The sequence below is a fragment of the Paramisgurnus dabryanus genome, chromosome 17 (genome assembly GCF_030506205.2).
Source record: "Paramisgurnus dabryanus chromosome 17, PD_genome_1.1, whole genome shotgun sequence".
NCBI lineage: Eukaryota > Metazoa > Chordata > Actinopteri > Cypriniformes > Cobitidae > Paramisgurnus > Paramisgurnus dabryanus.
The window spans coordinates 28,033,495-28,051,242 of record NC_133353.1 but is presented as its reverse complement, the minus strand read 5'-3'; the positions used below and the strand labels follow the sequence as shown (position 1 = coordinate 28,051,242).

At 37.3% G+C, this 17,748-nt stretch overlaps 1 protein-coding gene across 1 annotated transcript; it reads right to left on the bottom strand.

Moving 5' to 3' along the window:
• Positions 1 to 200: 200 nt before the first annotated feature.
• Positions 201 to 17,392, bottom strand: ect2l (epithelial cell transforming 2 like). Its single transcript, XM_065288431.2, has 21 exons — positions 16,695 to 17,392; positions 16,502 to 16,614; positions 14,865 to 15,027; positions 14,515 to 14,767; positions 14,095 to 14,210; positions 13,715 to 13,839; positions 13,548 to 13,632; positions 13,294 to 13,462; positions 12,957 to 13,085; positions 12,744 to 12,836; positions 10,492 to 10,668; positions 10,288 to 10,391; positions 10,077 to 10,211; positions 9,252 to 9,457; positions 9,006 to 9,153; positions 8,107 to 8,180; positions 7,877 to 8,033; positions 5,917 to 5,982; positions 5,015 to 5,103; positions 4,161 to 4,333; positions 201 to 1,412 (listed from the first exon to the last, which is right to left on the bottom strand). The coding sequence occupies exons 1-21, from the start codon at positions 16,863 to 16,865 to the stop codon at positions 1,282 to 1,284; spliced, it is 2,877 nt and encodes a 958-aa protein (XP_065144503.2). The 5' UTR covers positions 16,866 to 17,392; the 3' UTR covers positions 201 to 1,281.
• Between the last annotated feature and the right edge of the window lie 356 nt (positions 17,393 to 17,748).

Below are 17,748 nucleotides of genomic sequence, written 5' to 3'. Positions count from 1 at the left end.
TCCTAGTTTTGTAAAGTATAAAGACTTCATACTGAAATTAAAATTGCTATTACACTACAAATGAGTTATGTATAAAAACAGGTACAGTTTTTGTATTTCATTCTTTATTAATTAATTATACATGAATAATAACTAATTTTCTTAGTATAAAAGTAAATAAAAAGCTAGAAAGGAATGAAAGCCTTCCATTCAAGTGTCTATCCAAAAGTAGCTTGTTATTTTGCTTAAAGCGAAAGTTCAGCAAAAAATAATTTACTCACCCTCAAGCCATCAGAGATACACTTGTGCATCATCTTTCAGACAAACACAATTTCCGAGGGGCGCAAATTCAAAATATGTGTTCGGAGTGTCATGTATGTTGCTCGTGATTTCAAAATATGTGTTTGTTGCGTCATGTGAACCATGTGCATCACGTGCTTTGTCAAAACAAGTGCCTGCTGCACACGCTTGAAAACCGTTTATGATAAAAGAGACGTTCACGTTCACAAAATACACGCAAGACTCTTAAAAGTAAACTCTGATTACGCATCATAAACCCTTTAGACGCATCTGCAGCAGGCACTTATTTTGACAAAACACATGATGCACATAGGATCACTCAACACGCAGAACACATATTTTGAAAAAATGAACCACACACATGACGGGCTACATACATGTTGTGACGAACTTTGCATCATGCGCCCTCGAAAAAAAAAGTGACCAGTCGCCACTGGTTATTTTAGTGAATGTCCTGGCTCCTCCAAGCTTTATAAACAGGGCCAGGGAACAACTTTTGACTTTGAAGCCCCAAAAAATGCATCCATCCTTCACAAAAGTAATCCACATGGCTCATTGGGGTTAATAAAGGTATTCCAAGGGCAATCAATGTGGTTTTGTAAAATAAATATCCATTTAAAACTTTACAAAAAAAATATCTCATAGGATAATTCAATTTTTTTTGCTGAACTATCCCTTTAAAGGGACAATAAGTAGGATTTACCCCCATAGTGGTGAAATTATATTTTGCATTCAAACAAACAGTGCTCTCTAGCGCATCGCTTTTCCAAAGGCACGTTGTATAAATATGACGGAAAGAAATGGAAGCCTCATTGGACTTACCCGTTCAATGTAAGTAAAGAGAAGAAATTCTAAGCTTACAAAGAAAAGTCATTTCATTGGCAGAGGTCATTTGACACCAATGAGGATATATATATGTATAAAGACATTGATTTTGATTAATAAAACACTTAAAATCCTACTTACAGTCCCTTTAAGGTAAATAATGTATCATGTGTATCTTTAGTTACGTGTAATAGCAGCATTTATAGCACTGTTTAAAGCAGACAGTAGCTTGATCTTGTCCTCTTCTCTGTCTGTAGCACAGATCCATTGGCGCTTTGGACTCTCCAACTGAAAAGCGTTCCGAACATCTGAAGAGATTAGGGAGAAGTTCAAAACGTATAAATATAGAGCTTTATAATTTACTGATACTGGCCTATATTGATATACTGCCCAACAAAGCCAAATGCATTTAAACCTAAAACTAAAAACAATGTCTTTAAAGCGATACTTCAGCCAAATTTACCCCATGAATTACTCACCCTCAAGCAATCCAAGATACATTGGTTCATTACCTTTCAGACAAACACATTTGGAGTTATTTTAGTAAATGTCCTTGCGTTTTCAAGTTTATAATGAGAGAAAACCGGGATCAAGAAACAACTTCTGACTTTAAACCCCAAAAATGTGCATTTATCCTTCGCGATTCTGATGCGATTTTCTAAGAAAATATTCATATTATAAAGGGGACATATCATGAAAATCTGACTTTTCCATGTTCCAGTTTATAATTGGGTCCCCGGTGCTTCAATCAACCTAGAAAATGTGAAAAAGATCAACCGAGTAACTTAGTTTAGGTAAACCATTCTATGCAAGCATGTGAAAAAATAGGTAATTGAAATTTGGCTCCCCTTGTGATGTCAGAAGGGGATAATACCACCCAGTAAACCTCCGGTAACGATGCCATCTTGGACTCACGCGATTCACAGGGGTCACTGCGTGTTTGCAATACACCTATGGCAACCAACGCTCACTACCCTAAAACTCTTGCGTAAATCGTGTGAGTCCAAGATGGTGCCGTTACCGGAAGCAAGTTGTTACAGTTTATAAAGTTTAAAATATGGATATTTTTCTTACAAAACCGGATCATTACCCGCATCAATGAGATGCCCAGATGCCTGACCAGTTACCACTGGCAGAACCAGTTTAATTCGCTTACCCATTCACATACCCCGATAATATTTATATATATATTAATATATATGTATCCAGGGGTTAAATTGGGATTTGTTATGTGGGGGGGCTCTGCGGGGAGGGGTACTTCAAGGGGTAACATGTTTAATACTGATGATAGCAAAGCCACTGGTGTGTTTCAATGACATTCTGGACCTCTATAGGATTTGATAAGTTTCAGCTTTAAAGCTGTGCCAGAGGTTGACCCAAAATATTTTAAAAAGAGCTTCTGAATTTTAAATGATGCAAATCTATGAGTTTGACACCCTATATCCATTTGTTGCACATGTCATTATGCACAATTGATCAAATTTTAAAGGAAGTTAAAAGAATTAACCTCCTTGAATAATTCTAGGCATAAGATAGGCTACCCCAAAAGACTCAATTAACAAGAAGAGGTACAACACACAGTACTGTATCATCAACATGTCTTATAAATTACCCATAGAGATTCCCTATGCTGGTCAGCAGCTAAAACAATCATATAGTTAGGTTTGATTTGTGTAATCAAAATACATTATTTTATTCAACTATACAATAGTTATATCCAGTGTTATCCTTAACATAATGTAATTAGATGAGTGACATACATACTTTAATCCTTTACACGTTTCTAGTCTTCTATGAAGTTTTCTCGACGTGGGCACCATTATTACCTCTCTGTCTCTCTCTCTGTCTCTCTCTCTCTCTCTCTCTCTCTCTCTCTCTCTCTCTGTCTCTCTCTCTCTCTCGTCAAATGATCCTGCGTGAGAGCGCGTTCTTGAAGTTCTGAGTGTTTTCGCTTGAGCTGCATAGCTTGCGCGAAGACGCATTTAAAGGGAAAAGCGCGTGTTTTCGCGGCAATTGCGGCGCCCAATTCGCGTCATTTTCATCGCCCCGTGCGAGGACGCGCCTGGTTGCGTCTTTGCATTGACTTTGTATGTAATCTGCTCGCGCAAATCGTTAAACTTGCGTTGGTGAGTATGCTTCATAATGAATGAAAACACATTATTCCCTTCGCGTCAGTGCACACGCACCAGCGCAGCGGGTACACTGGCAAGAGCAGAGCGAGACCTTCAGCCTATGTGCCGGGGCTTAGCCCCGGACGGCCCCGGCCCAATTTAAACCCTGTATGTATCTCTCTCAAGGGTTTTTTCCCTCCTAGGAGTTTTCCCCCTGGACTAGCCAGGAGGGTTTTTCTCCTAGGGATTTTTTTCATCCCCTGGAGAGTCCGCCCCCTTTGGCTTAACTTACTACTTTACTGTATATGTTACATTATTACTACGCTCGTTTTTCGATGCTTTTCCTACATCTATTAATGTAAAGCTGCTTTGAAACAATTAACAATTGTGAAAAGCGCTATATAAATCAAATTGAATTGAATTGAGAAGACTTTTATTAAAGATCTAGATCATCTAAAAGATTATGGACATGTGTATCACGAATTGCTTGAGGGGGAGTACATCAGTAATTTTAATATTTGGCAGGAGTATACCATTAAAGTTATTTTGGCATATTTGTTGTACATACAAACACTTACATGCAGTTGTCACACTCTGAAACTGAATATTTGAGCCATCCAATTTGTTAAAAGGCAACTTATAATTTAAGAGACGCAATTTTGGTCATAACTAAATATGGACAAAAAGCTACTAGGTTTTACTTTCAAAAGTAATCAAAAACTAATTTCTGGTCATGTATACTTATAGAGTTGGGGTTGAGGTATGCGTTTGGTTTAAGGTTAGTTGCATGTAATTATGCAAAGTTTACAGTTATTACTGTACAAGAGTAAGCTCATGCACATTATGTAACAAAGACACTTAGCATATTATATAATTTGTCTAGCTTCTGAAAAATTCTTTCTTTATAATAACTGCATTGACATAAGTAGTAATAATCACACATACACTTTGTGTCAATGATTTCCGTGAGGTTTAGACAATGCAGTGCAACCGAGGCCAGGAAGGTGTGGGTCGTGTTAACTGCCAGACTGAATGGTACATGTGACACACTCTTCTCCGTCAGCACTAAAGCGTCATTAAACAGGAACAATCCCAGGTCACTCACATGCTCATACATCCTGAGAAAAGAATGGGAAAAACATGGCTTGAGTAAATATGCATGCTTTAAAGGAGACAGAGAATGAAAAAACATTTTTACCTTGTCTTTGTTGAATAATGGTAGTCTACCCGCATTCACAAACATACAAAAAGTGCTAGACATGCTAAACATCTCAGTCTCATAGAAATTCCTCTTTTAGAAATGTCAGCCAGAAAACGGCCCAATCTGAAAAACTGATGCTTATGACATCACAGGCATCTAACTGCCCCTCCACTTTAAAATAATTGGCTACATTTTTTGAGTGGCAGCAAAGTCAGCCAATCAGTAATGAGATTGCAAGTTAAGCCAGTAGGGGGAGCCAAATAGGTGCAAAACCACTTGTTTAAAATCCCCCAGCCTATAGAGCTATATGAGAGAGGTTTTTAGGAAGCTTCTAAGGCATTACAGACCCAAACAAATTTTTTTTTGTCTACATGTCACATCACAGAACAAGGATAAATACCCCGTTCAATCATTCTATGTCACCTTTAATAATACAGACGTATTCTTTGTTTATTATGCAGTATTATTCTTACATATTGAGTTTGATCTTATATAAATCTATTGTTTGTTGACAAAGACAAATTGTCATGATACAAATAAAGAAACCCTTTATTTAATTTATAAATTTGATCCCAGGACAACAGCAGGCAGTAACTACCTGAGAGAGGTAGTGATGTCTCCATTTAAGCAGGTCAGTAATGCCACTTCCTGTGTTGTGATCAAATATCTGCTCCCCTCCAACAAATTCTACATATTGTACAAACACAGACATATAAATAGCTCTGAACATTTTAAGAGATGACTCCAAATTTGCCTGCATTTCTACATTTATGACAGTGTCTGTTAAATTCCAACAAAAGGAAATCTCATGAGTGAAATAAATCACCCAAAAGCAATGAATAAGACTGAAAAGACACATGAAAGCTGTTAAAAAATCAGGGTTATTCCATCAAATATTAGTTATTGATATTTTCTTAAATACATGTAAAACATTAGCTGTTTAAAACTGAATATGAAATTGCTTTTTTGCATTAGTCAAAACCCTCATTGCATATTTTTTGTTAAGATCAGTTTGTCCAGTTTTCATTTTCTGCAAATAAATTTCAGTAGTTCAATAAAAAATACAAATGATCAATTTGCCTAAACTCATACTATATCTAATGAATTAAGAGAAAATAAACAAAGTTTGAGGAATGTTTGTGACCAAACCGATCAGAAGCACCATTGACTTCCATAATAGAAAAAAATTATCCCATTGAAGTGAATGGTGCTTCTCATCAGTTTGGTTACAAACATTCCTCAAAATATCTTCCTTGGTGTTCATCAGAACACAGAAATCTTTACAGGTTTGTAACAACATGAGAGTAAATTATGACATCTTTTTTTTCATTTTTGCGTGAACTATCCCTTTAATATTTTCCAGAGATATATATATTCTTACACATTGAGTTTGATCTTAAATAAATCTATTGTTTGTCATCTCCAAAACAGAAAAAGATGGTTGTGATACAAATATAGAGCACCTGACCCTTGTGAATATCACATTCTAAGCCAACTTACCGGGCAACTTTGAATTGAATTCTGTGCCTCAAGGATTTTCAGATCTTGGTTCAAGCTCGATTTCAACTGTCAGTAAAAAACAATTTTTTACATTACAATAAATTGTTTTTTTATTGTGTTTTAGTACCCCGATACTTAAATATGAAATGCATACCTAAACATGTTTATATTAAAGGTGCAATGTGGGACTTTTAACAGCATCTAGTGGTAAGATTCTGAATTGCAACCAACGAAACATACAGTGAAGCTACTGTATGGTGGCAGCCAAAGGACAAACATGTTAAGCAGTCCGTCAATTGGGGCTATAGAAACATGACGAGCAAAATGGTGACTTATACAGGGTTCCCACACCTTAGTTAACTTCAAATTCGAGGATCTTTCAAGGACTTTCCAGGTCCAAAACCCTCAAATTCAAGGACTAAATGTGGGGACACATTTCAAGTGAGAGCAAGGTTACATCGTGTTACCTTTTAAGATACATTGTTACAGTTCCTTTTTGAGGGAACCCGCGCTGCGTCACTGCGGTGACACTTTGGGGATGCCTCCAGGGGTAAGTGCGTCTGAATGTGCATATCAAATTCAGCCAATGATGAGGCTTAACAACAATGACAGGGTGACGCGGGAGCCAGGAAGTATATCGCTATCTGAATTATTTCCAAAGACGGCGTTACAGGGACGCAGGAAGTATGGCAAGGGAGACGCAGCGTCTCGTTCCCTTCTCAGGGAACAACAGTTACATACGTAACCCAAGACGTTTTCATGTGTCAGAAACAACTATGTAAAAAAGCATTTTGGTATGAATCAACATTTGCATACAAAAGATAGAAGCATTTAAAGCGAACAGTTAAGCACGTGTGCTTAAAAAGTCTAGAATTTTTATGATATTATCTTACACTACACAGGGAATAATATACCGTGTGTCTCAATCAGCTCCCTTGTTCAGTAGTCAGGGCACTGATCAGGGAGTCGGCCATTTTAAGGGCTGTCTCAATCGCAAAATCCGTTCAGTGCACTCGAACGTTCGTTCCCTAAAAATTCCCACAATGCAACGCAAAAACCAGTGAGCATCGATGTTCCCTATGTTCCCTAACCGGAAATCACGTGACCTTTTCTGACGCTCGCCACCCGAACATCACGTGATCCAACTCAATAAACTTTATGAAATGTAACAGAACTTTTATAAAGACAAACGTTTGTTTTAGTTGTAAATATAAACACACATTGCTACACAGTAAGGGACCACAATCTACTCAATATTTAAAATAATAATATTTATTTAAAATTGTAAATATATTTATTACATTTAAAATGTAATTATATGCCTCCAATTTTATGCACAGATATGTAAGAGAATAATGACAGCATTTTCCACAATGTACTGTTTTTTAAAATTAAGTCAGAGAGATGTTGGTTTTGCCGGTTGTTGATTAGTAACAGCTGTGAATAATCACAACGCGCTAAGCAGCCACGTGACAGAAAAATAAGTGAACATTGTCCCAATGTGAAGTGAGCTAGGGTCCTTACCAGTGCCCGAACCTGTGTACACGATATACTGATTCACGACCTCGGGAGCTAGGGAACGAATTGAGACACACGGATAGTTTTTTCCAGAAAACTCCTTGCATAAAATAGATTCAAGCACTTTCCATGACCTGTATCTATGTATGTATATTTTCAAACACTTCCCAGGGCCTTGAATTTCTTCCCCCAGATTCACAAACTTTCAAGGATTTCAAGGACCCGTGGGATAATGGGATCCGCCATGTATGTAGATAAAAACGACTCATTCTAAGGTAATAAAAACAATACAGTTCATTCTGTAAGGTCTTTATACACCACTGATAATATAGTTATGTATATTATATTGCATTTCTGATCCTTCTAAAAGTCCCACATGGCACCTTTAACAGGTTGATAACACTGAGCATTTTATTATCAACTGTGACAGTCCTGGATGCACCTTTTGGATGAAACTCCGGTAAGTCAACATTGTGTTGAAGGCAGATGATAACTGTGTGTAGTCGGGGTGTTCAGGTGGTGTGTGAAGTGTTAAAGCTTGAAACAAAGTCACATACTCCTCCACCCGTGCAGACGGTGCAAGAAACAACTCCTGAAGACTGGACAGTAAAAAACATTCAAGATTTTTGTCAGAAAATGCAGAAAGAACACAACCGCTATAACCATTTTTACCTCAACATTCTGGTAGCAACACTCCGGTCGTATCTCTTTATAAACGTGCGAAATACAGGGAGAGTCTCTCTGCACTAGAAAGCACAGAGAAGATGTAGGCTACAGTAACAGACATTCATTTTACATAAAATCATACATTTAATTCCATATAAATTTAAAATGCATTGTATCAAAGCAGATTTACAGTAAATACAGGGAACAAAAGTATTGGCAAAGATATAAAAGATAAAGGTATAGTATGGGCAATGATATAAACCGTTTAATCGGGCGCACGTGCGATGACGCGATAAGCGTCCGGTTTCTATTTAATGGTCTGACTAGTTGCTGAAACTGAACTCTTAAACAAATACCTCGTTGAAAATAAATGTTATGGGTTCCTATGTAACCTACGTGTTGATTATTTTGCTTGTTATATAAATAAACTACTTTAAAAGGACTTTGTTGTTGTTTATGCTTCGCAGAGTTTACCGGAAGTTACGTGATGATCACAAAAGCCACGTGTTTATGTTGTTACTGCTGAAACCGTCTATAAAAAGGTGTATAAAAATAGGAAATATGGTATTATTAGAAAAAAAATTTGCTGTTCCAACCACAAAAATAATCTTACTGATATATTCATAGTGCTAATAAACAAGTCTGTGTATCTATTTTTATTTATTATAGATAGGTGGAAAATTTACAATATATCTTCATGGAACATGATCTTTATTAATTATTTTTGGCGTAAAAATCTATTTAAATAATTTTGACCCATACAATGGCTATTGCTACAAATATAGGCCTACGTGTGCGACTTATTACTGGTTTGTGGTCCGGGGTCACACATGAATATTTCAGGATGATACAGGACCTGATCACCTACTGTACATTATTCTTTAAATTATAAATGTTACACCTACCTTGTCTATAGTTTTCAGAATGGTTGGGTAGTTGTTGAAAAAGTTTGTGTAGGCTCGTAACTTGGTGCAGAATTTGACACAAACATCACCCACACACTGCAGTGGACTCCATTCCTGCAATCTCTCCTGAAGTTCTGTCAGAAAAACACTAGGAGACCATTTATATTTTTTAAGTGAAAAATCTGTTAAAATACAAGACAACAAAACAATGCAATCTTTCTACAGAACAAAAAAAAACAATTTTACTTGTTTGCCTCCAAAATGTCCAGCAGGGGGCAGAAGATCGTGATGAGACTGACAGAGCTGATAATTGCTCGGTTCGAGTCCAGGGCGGCTCTGAGAGGAGTGTAGTAAACCGTGGACACTGCTTGAAGCTGCCTCACGTATGCTCTCTCACTATTTAAAAGCTCCCCGCGCATTCCACCGCGCCTGTCTGCATCACTTATCAAGTCCTTAATATAAGTGACAAGAATAAGGAAAATGTTTCAAAGCCCTAAAGGTTTATGGTAAAACGAATTAATGATTTAGGGGCCAGTCACACCAAAAGCGTTTATGGCAGTTCCAGGCGCCTTATTTGAAAGATATTCTATGGTCAGGGAGCGTTTGCAAGCTGTTTATGCGCGCTGAGCGCCTTGCGGTTTTTGCCGCCGGCCGCAGCACGCGCCTTTGAACGAGCGCTGAGAGCGGAGAAGCGCTCGACGTCATACGCGTCTTTCCATTGTCCAATCGAATGAGGGGAGAGGCGGGCCTTACGTTGTGGTGAGGGAAGTTTACAGTTGCTTTGAAGAACCGGACTACACTCGCTCACTCTCTCCTGCGTGTTTGTGCACCTCTCATCCTCAAACAAGGTCAGAGCAAGCATCCTCTTTTGACAGTTTCTGCTAATATGACAGTTAACAGCAAAAGAGCGCTCACGCTTCAATATTTGATTGACAAGACAGCTGACTTGGTGGTTGCTTAGCAATATAAAAAGCAGCGTCGCACTGCTCTTTTTTTTTTAAAGGCAGTGCGTCGCGCCTTGCGTTTAAAGCGCTTTTGGTGTGACTGGCCCCTTAAAAGAGAAACCCTAACCTTTGGAAACCCAGAGATGGGGCTAATGACGTTAGATGAAGTACTTTCTGTAAGAAACAGTGGCTCTGTATCCTTCAGACCATCCTTGACTGATTTCTTTAGTAGGAAGCTTCCTAAAAACTCTAAGGAATTATCCTACAGTACAATGATTCAGATTTAGATATAAATCTATAGCAATGTATTGAAATATCTATTTTAACTAAATACTTACAGGGGATTCATTCACTAATGCCACCAGTCCCTGAATCAAACACTCCATGATCTCAGACTTAAGAGAGATGACAGGCATCTTAATATGATCCCAGAGGAACACACCTTAAAGCAAACAACAACAATAATGATTGATGTGATGACCAAGATCTCAAAGGATCTTAATGTAAAATTTGTGATTTATTGAAATGCCATTTAGGCTTACCCAGGATACGGCTTCTAATCTTTTGACACAGAAAGTGAAGCTGTGGCCCAAGTTGTTTCCGAAGTCCTTTACAAGCCTCCTCTATCCATTCAGCCTGTCTGCACCAGCTCAGAAGACCAGCTTCATGAAGATATATCAATGGAGGAACGTCACCAGACCCAGACCACTCACTAAGAACTTATAAAACACAAACTTCACAGTCAGAAAGAGAGTATGGTTGTTTATGTAATTTAAACCATACACAGCTTGTATACGGTGAAACAAAATGTTTCTTTAGGACATTGCACCTAAGCAAGGTATGAGAGGCTGTGGTGTATTGTGAAAAAGTTAGGTGTGAGTGCCAACCCCTACATAATTCCTGCCTTTTTGAAGGCTCAAAATTCCCCTGCCAGCCATTTTTTGAAAAATTGCCCGCCAGCATTTTTTGTGATTTTTCAAATGAAATCAAATGAAAGAACAGACCCTCTGTTCAAACAAACAAACAAAACGGGAAAAAGTTTCATTCTATCTATATTTTTTTCTCTGCTTATTAATTCTTAAATATGGGTATTTTTCTTTAAAAAAATATTTTTTTTTTTGCAAAAAGCTGAAATAATTGCATTTTTGTGAAGGAATTTTGTTAGAGATCAGATTTAGAATGATTATCAAAACATACACAGAGTTTAAAATTAGTAAATAACGTTTTTGAATAATTGTTTTTTATAAATTGGGTAAGTGCTATCTAGTGGACAATTGCGGTATTGCAGATAAAAATTTTCTTATGCAAATGTTTTCTCCTTATTGACGAGATAACTCACCAATGACAGGGAAAGAGTTAATAATGTAAATTTGTAGGTATGTTCAAACTTTTGGCCGATACAGTTTAAGGGCCCTATTTTAACGATCTAAGCGCATTGTCTAAAGCGCACAGCGCAACATCTAAATGGCCGTGTCCGAATTCACTTTTGCTAATTTAACGATGTTAAAAATGGTTTGTGCGCCGAGTGCATGGTCGAAAAGGGTTGGTACTTTTTTTAATGAGTAATGGGAGTATTTTGGGCGTAATGTGCAATAAACCAATGAGAGTCTCAGCTCTCATCCCCTTTAAAAGTAAGTTGCGCTGGCGCTATGTCTAATCCCTAGTTAGATGATGGACTTTGTAAACTGAAAAACTAAGCGAAGGAAGAAGATCCCCAGTTTAAGATTAATGTTAAATAATTGTGTTGTTTTTCACTTGTATTGAAATTGTTATTTTTTATTAAAACCTTTAAAACCCCTTTTTCTTTTAGTCATGGAAGTAAAACAGCAGGCTTTTAATTGATTTAAATGTATGGCTATCCAATATCATCAAAAAATTATTTACAAGTATGTAAGAAAAGGTTTGTTCTCTAATTATACTTTATCTGTAACAAACAGGAGATAAAGAATTTACAAACGGCTCTCCGCACGTTTCAGCACTTGGACAGCGTCAGTTTTTTTTAAGCATTACTTAAAAAAATTTCTCATCCCACCAACTCCAGTCATCTCCAGTCATCATATACAATAAATCCGTGAGGTAGAATAAAAAAAAAAAAAAAACATTTAAAAACAGATGCATTTGTTTAAAGCAAAGCATTTATTAACTTACCAGGCTGCAGGTGAAGCAGCTCTTTGTGCCTTCCAACGTCTTATAATCGGTCCTCATTTATGTCCAAGAGACTCAATAATAATCTTTTACATTCAATCCTTTAATCTTTCATATTTAAAAGCGTTTTTGTGCTGCTAAGCAAACCCGCGTTGTCCTCCCGTTTATAGGCGCATATTAATGCAAATAACAAAAAACATATTGCGCCATTGACTTTAGACTTTAGACCAGGTTTTTGTTGGTCAATGGGATAGTCTATTTTAGTTGCCTCAAACGCGCCAACAATGCGCCTGAACACACCTCGTTTTCAGACCAGAACGCCCATGGGCGCAAAAGGGGGCGCAAATGCATTTGCTATTTAAACAACGTGGCCCTAAATGTGAAAATGATAATTGCGCACAGTGGAAACTAGCAAAATACACTTGCGTCGCGCATTGCGCTGCATTGCGCCGGGTGTAAGATAAAGCCCAAAAAGTCATCATTATGCAAATGTTTTCTCTTAATTGACGAGATAACTCGTTAATAATGTAAATTTGTAGGTATGTTTAAACTTTTGGCCAATACGGTTGAAAGGTTTTCAATTTTTCACAGCATCTTTTCTATTTGACTTCAGTACAGACCTCTGTTATCAGAATGTTCCGAAACTCACTGTGTTGGTAGGAGCCAGTACAGATCCCAGTAGGGGCCCTGACATTTAAACCAGTCATAGAGGACAACTTCTTCATCAGATCTGTACCTGCAACTGAACAATAAATACATATGAACTCCTGAAGGATATCTACAGCTGTTTGAGGATGCCTTTCAGTCTTAATGGCTATTGCTGGTATTAAAGTTTAACTGGGACAACATAGACAAAGTTTACCAGAAGCTGCCAGGGGAGCAAAGATGTTCAGACTCCCTCCATCAGAGCCAGGAACAACCCAGCCGCAGAGCTTCTCCCAAAACTCTCTCACACATGGCTTCAGCACTGTATTCCCACTTATACTCAGTCCTGTGAATAAGACAGAATGTAGGTACTATGGTTGAATTAAAAAGCAAAACATCCAGGGTGTGAAGTGAAATGGAAAACAATGAGCGGAGCTTAAGCAATTCCACAACGCCTTAAATGTGCATAATAATTGAATTTTGAGACTTCAACCTGAATTTCCCAGAGAAGGTCACATATTGTAAGCACACTTTGTGGGACTGAAGGCCGTTACCTTCAGTAAGCATAAACTCATCTGCGCTTCCTTCTGCGACAATGCCAACACTTTGTAGCATGTTGCCCTGGATAGCTTTTTCAGACAGAGACAGCAAAGCCTCCAATGTCATTCCTTGTGAGTCATATGGCAAAACTATCACAGACACTTGTACTGCAGCCAGAAGCAGCTAGAAATATAAAGTTGATAGTCTTCAGGTATTAATGAACATGTCCGTTAATTAAAGGAACTTAATGTGTGGTTTAAAGTCTTACTTCATATCCTGGAACTTTGGATGACACAAGCAGGAAGTGAGGAAGAGGACAGTAGGCGGACCTGACTGGTCTATTGAACGGTAAACTGTACGGAGATCTCTTAATGTTATGAAAATATATGATATGATAATGTGATGATATATGATGATTGATATTATATTACTGACCTCATAGTTGGAGATCTCACTAAACTGGTGGCGTATCTGGTGTCAGGAGCTCTGCTCATCATCAAACCATCCCAAGATTGTCTTTTTTCTACATTAAAAGGTGAATTTTTCAATCGACACTTGTCCTAAATAGAAAAACACTAGATGTTAGGGTTTCGCTTATGCTTATTGTACACTGCTTGAAGACAGAGTTTCATAAGAAACTCAAAAGAAAAACCTTTATGCATATTCTAGTAATGTGAATTGGTAGGGAAGTGTACTTAACTGCAAAGAAAATCATGTTTTTTTGCCAAATATACAAATATGACCAATAGATATACACATATAAGCAATGCACAGGTCACTTTAATTATTAACTTTATTTTTTTTGTGTGTCTCACCCCTATATTAACAAGAGCAGCAGAAAGACTCAGTGGTTGACTGTTAAGGGTTCCAGTAAGTGATGTGCCCAATTTACTGGTGTTTAACCACGCCCTCCTGGTCTTCAGAAAAGCCTCTGTAAACAAAAAGAAGTGAAGAATAGGCCAAAAATATCACCTTACAGCTTATTATATTGCACATGTTCATATTTCAGTAGTACCATGTATGCAACTGATAGCAAAACAAAATCATGAGGTCAAACCACAGGGAATGCATACTGTATACTGTAATGATAAAATCACTTTGGGTAAAAGCATCTGCCAAATGCCAGCTTTGTAGCTATTCTCTCGCAATAAGATGAGGTTTATTTTTAGTGTTGCATCTCTTAACTGGTTCTAGATAATCTGTTTAACGGTTAAATTGTACAGCTGTCGACTTACTTTTATGCTCGGCTATCTTCTCTCTGATAGTTTGTTTAATCATAAGCTCTCTCCATCTCTCCTCCTGCTCTTCTGATGCAGTTACACTCTCATTTAAAGTACCATAGACATCTGCTGCTGCCCGCGGTGTCAAAATATCCAAAGTGGCGGCACAGGCCACATAATGTCTTTTCCAGGCACCATATTCATGATCTGATGGACTGTAGGGTAGAAACCAGCCCAGGCGAATGCACTTCGGAGACCAAAGACAGTCCTGGACAATTACACATAGATTTTTCAAATGCATTGATTCACTTTTCAGTTAAATTCAGTGGTTTATGTTTTATTGAAGTGGTCTCACATATATTCACCTGCTCTGCCAGAAACCGCCAGTGCCAGCTCACCTGTGCTGCGGCACAGATGTCTCTGGGACTGAGAAAAGCCATAATGTACAGAGAGAGGAAGCGGGGCAGCACAGTTGTAAAATCCAGTTGAGTGACGGGAACCGCTTCTGTTAAACAATCACTGGTGAACCTGGAATCGTAAACACAATAAACTAACACCAAATACTTTCGTTGTAAGATGTCTAATATGTTTAAAGAAAAACACCATTGTTTTTTCAATTTTACTATGTTTTTACCTCAAATTAGACAAATGAATACATACCTATCTTTTTTCAATGCGTGCACTTAATCTTTGTACAGCAAGTTGTGAATGTGTTAGCATTTAGCCTAGCCCCAATCATTCCTTAGGATCCAAACAGGGATGAATTTAGAAACCACCAAACACTTCCATGTTTTCCCTATTTAAAGACTGTTACATGAGTAGTTACACAAGTAAGTTTGGTGGCACAAAATAAAATGTGCGGAGCGCTGTAGGCTGGAGTAGTCAGGAGTGATGATGTTACTGCGCTCAGAGGTCGTTTTATTTTGTGCCACCATACTTACTCGTGTAACTACTCATGAAACAGTTTTTAAATAGTGAAAACATGGAAGTGTTTGGTAGCTTTTAAATTCATCCCTGTTTGGACCCTAAGGAATGAATGGGGCTAGGTAAAATGCTAACACATGACACGCTGTACAAAGATTAAGTGCATGCATTGAAAAAAATTGGTATGTATTAATTTGTCTAAGTTGAGGTAAGAACATAGTAAAATATTGAAAAACGGTGGTGTTTTCCTTTAATGTGTGCTAAAGATCATCTAAATAAACTAAAATTGCAATATCCATATTAAGTAATAACTGTATTCAGTACATGATGCATGAATTTCATACAAGTCAGGGCAAGTTGTGTTTTTTGTTTATTTATTAACGCTATTCCAGCATCTATGGCTATATTCATGGCAAGAACAGGTTAATTCATAAACATGTTGGGGGTCAATTCACCTTAAACATGCAATAACCTGCATGTTTTTGGCCACACAGTATAATATAGTGTTTTATAGCAGTGGTTCTCAAACTTTTTTGGCGTGTGGCCCCCTTGGTATACAGTGCATCCCTAATGGCCCCCCAAAGAAAATGTATTAAATACATAAACATTAATACAACTTAATATTTGAATAAAATAAAACACATAATTGCTACAATGTAGTGCTGTTGGTTAGTCGCCTTTTGATAAATTAATAAATTTTATAAAATGTCATAAAACCGCCCCCCTCCACCACCCCAGGGCCCTCGGCTCCCAGTGTTATATATAGTTGTGTACACTATAGCATAGTGTAGTGTATTGTATGCTTGCAGAGAATATACCAAAACTAAGTTACTGGGTTGTTCTTTATCACATTTTCTAGGTTGATAGAAGCACTGGGGACCTAATTATTGCACTTAAACATGGAAAAAGTCAGATTTTCATGTCCCCTTTGAAAGGTGTAAGCTTTACTTAATTTTAATTAATAAGAAGTTGTACAAGATAACTGTCTAAAACTTACACACACCAATAAATGTATACTGGAGTTAATAAAAAGTGAACTTCCCACAATTTTCATTATTAAGAATTTGTACATATTTACTTGAGCTGGGTTGTGGTGCATCTTCTCAGCAGTTGAAGAATAAACTCTTTTCTTTGACGGTCTGTCCAGAGGTCAAACCAGTGTAGGATAAGTGTTGTCCTTTCCTGAAAAAGCTGTTTATTTATTCAGTCTCGTTAATTCCAGTTAAAACCAATCAATAAAAAAGTTATGTTTGTTTTTCGTTCGCTCTGACCTGATGGTTACACGCTTTGTTTGTAATAGGAGTCCACGCGCTGAATCTGGTGTCTGCGGCGTCAGAGAACGACAGTCTGTATTCACCTCCACTCATTTGCCATTGATTAAAAGTATCCGGATTCCCGCGGGATTTCGATTTGAGATTAGTTTTAAATTCCAAAGACGTCATTCTGGGATGCTTCCCGGTGGTTCTTTCTTAAAACAATATTTCTGTCTTCAACACCTTGCAAGTGTTAAAATGTGGAAATGCAAGCGTTTAAAACTCTTTCTAGTTGTATCGATTTAAATTGAAATTAGTTACAGTAGCTTTGTAAGCAAACCTCCTGTAAACATTCAGACAACAGCGCCTCCTTTTCAACCTCGTATCCCTGGATACCAAATAACAAGGTCAGCAATGCTTTGCAAATTCCTTCAAGCATACAGGCCAGTCGCATTGTTGACATTAAACCATTGTGCATTAAATATTCTGGTGACACTTTACAATAAGGATGTATCTGTTAACATTAGTTAATTCATTGGCTAATATAAACTAACAATTAACAATACTTCCACAGCGTTTATTATTACTTCATGTTAATTTTAACCTTTGCTAATGCATTTTTAAAATCAAAAATTGTAATTATTAACATAAAGGGAAAAGGGATTAAAGGAGTAGTTCACCCAAAAAATTAAAATTCTGTCATTATTTACATAATTTTATATAAGTTTTTATATCATTTTATATAAGTTTCTTTGTTCCGCTCAACACAAAGGAAGATATTTATAATGAAGCAGGAAACAAAAGCACCATTGACTTCCATAGAAGGAAAACATAATACTATGGAAGTCAATGGAGCTCAAACACGATTTGGATACAAACATTGCTCAAAGTATTTTATTTTGTGTTTAGCAGAACAAAGAAATTATTAATACAGGTTTGTAACAACATGAGGGTGAGTAAATCATGACAGAATCTTCATTTTTGGGTGAACTATCCCTTTAACCTCCTACGACCTGGATGTCCACATACGTGGACATCACATTTTTTGATGTTTGCGCCATAATACTTAATT

Coding starts and splice junctions, on each gene's coding strand:
- ect2l (XM_065288431.2), bottom strand. CDS start 16,865: ATGACGTCTTTGGAATTTAAAACTAATCTCAAATCGAAATCCCGCGGG. Junction 13,840..14,094: donor CTGCTCTTGTTAATATAGGG/GTGAGACACACA, acceptor TTTTCTATTTAG/GACAAGTGTCGATTGAAAAA. Junction 12,837..12,956: donor TGCTCCCCTGGCAGCTTCTG/GTAAACTTTGTC, acceptor TTTATTGTTCAG/TTGCAGGTACAGATCTGATG.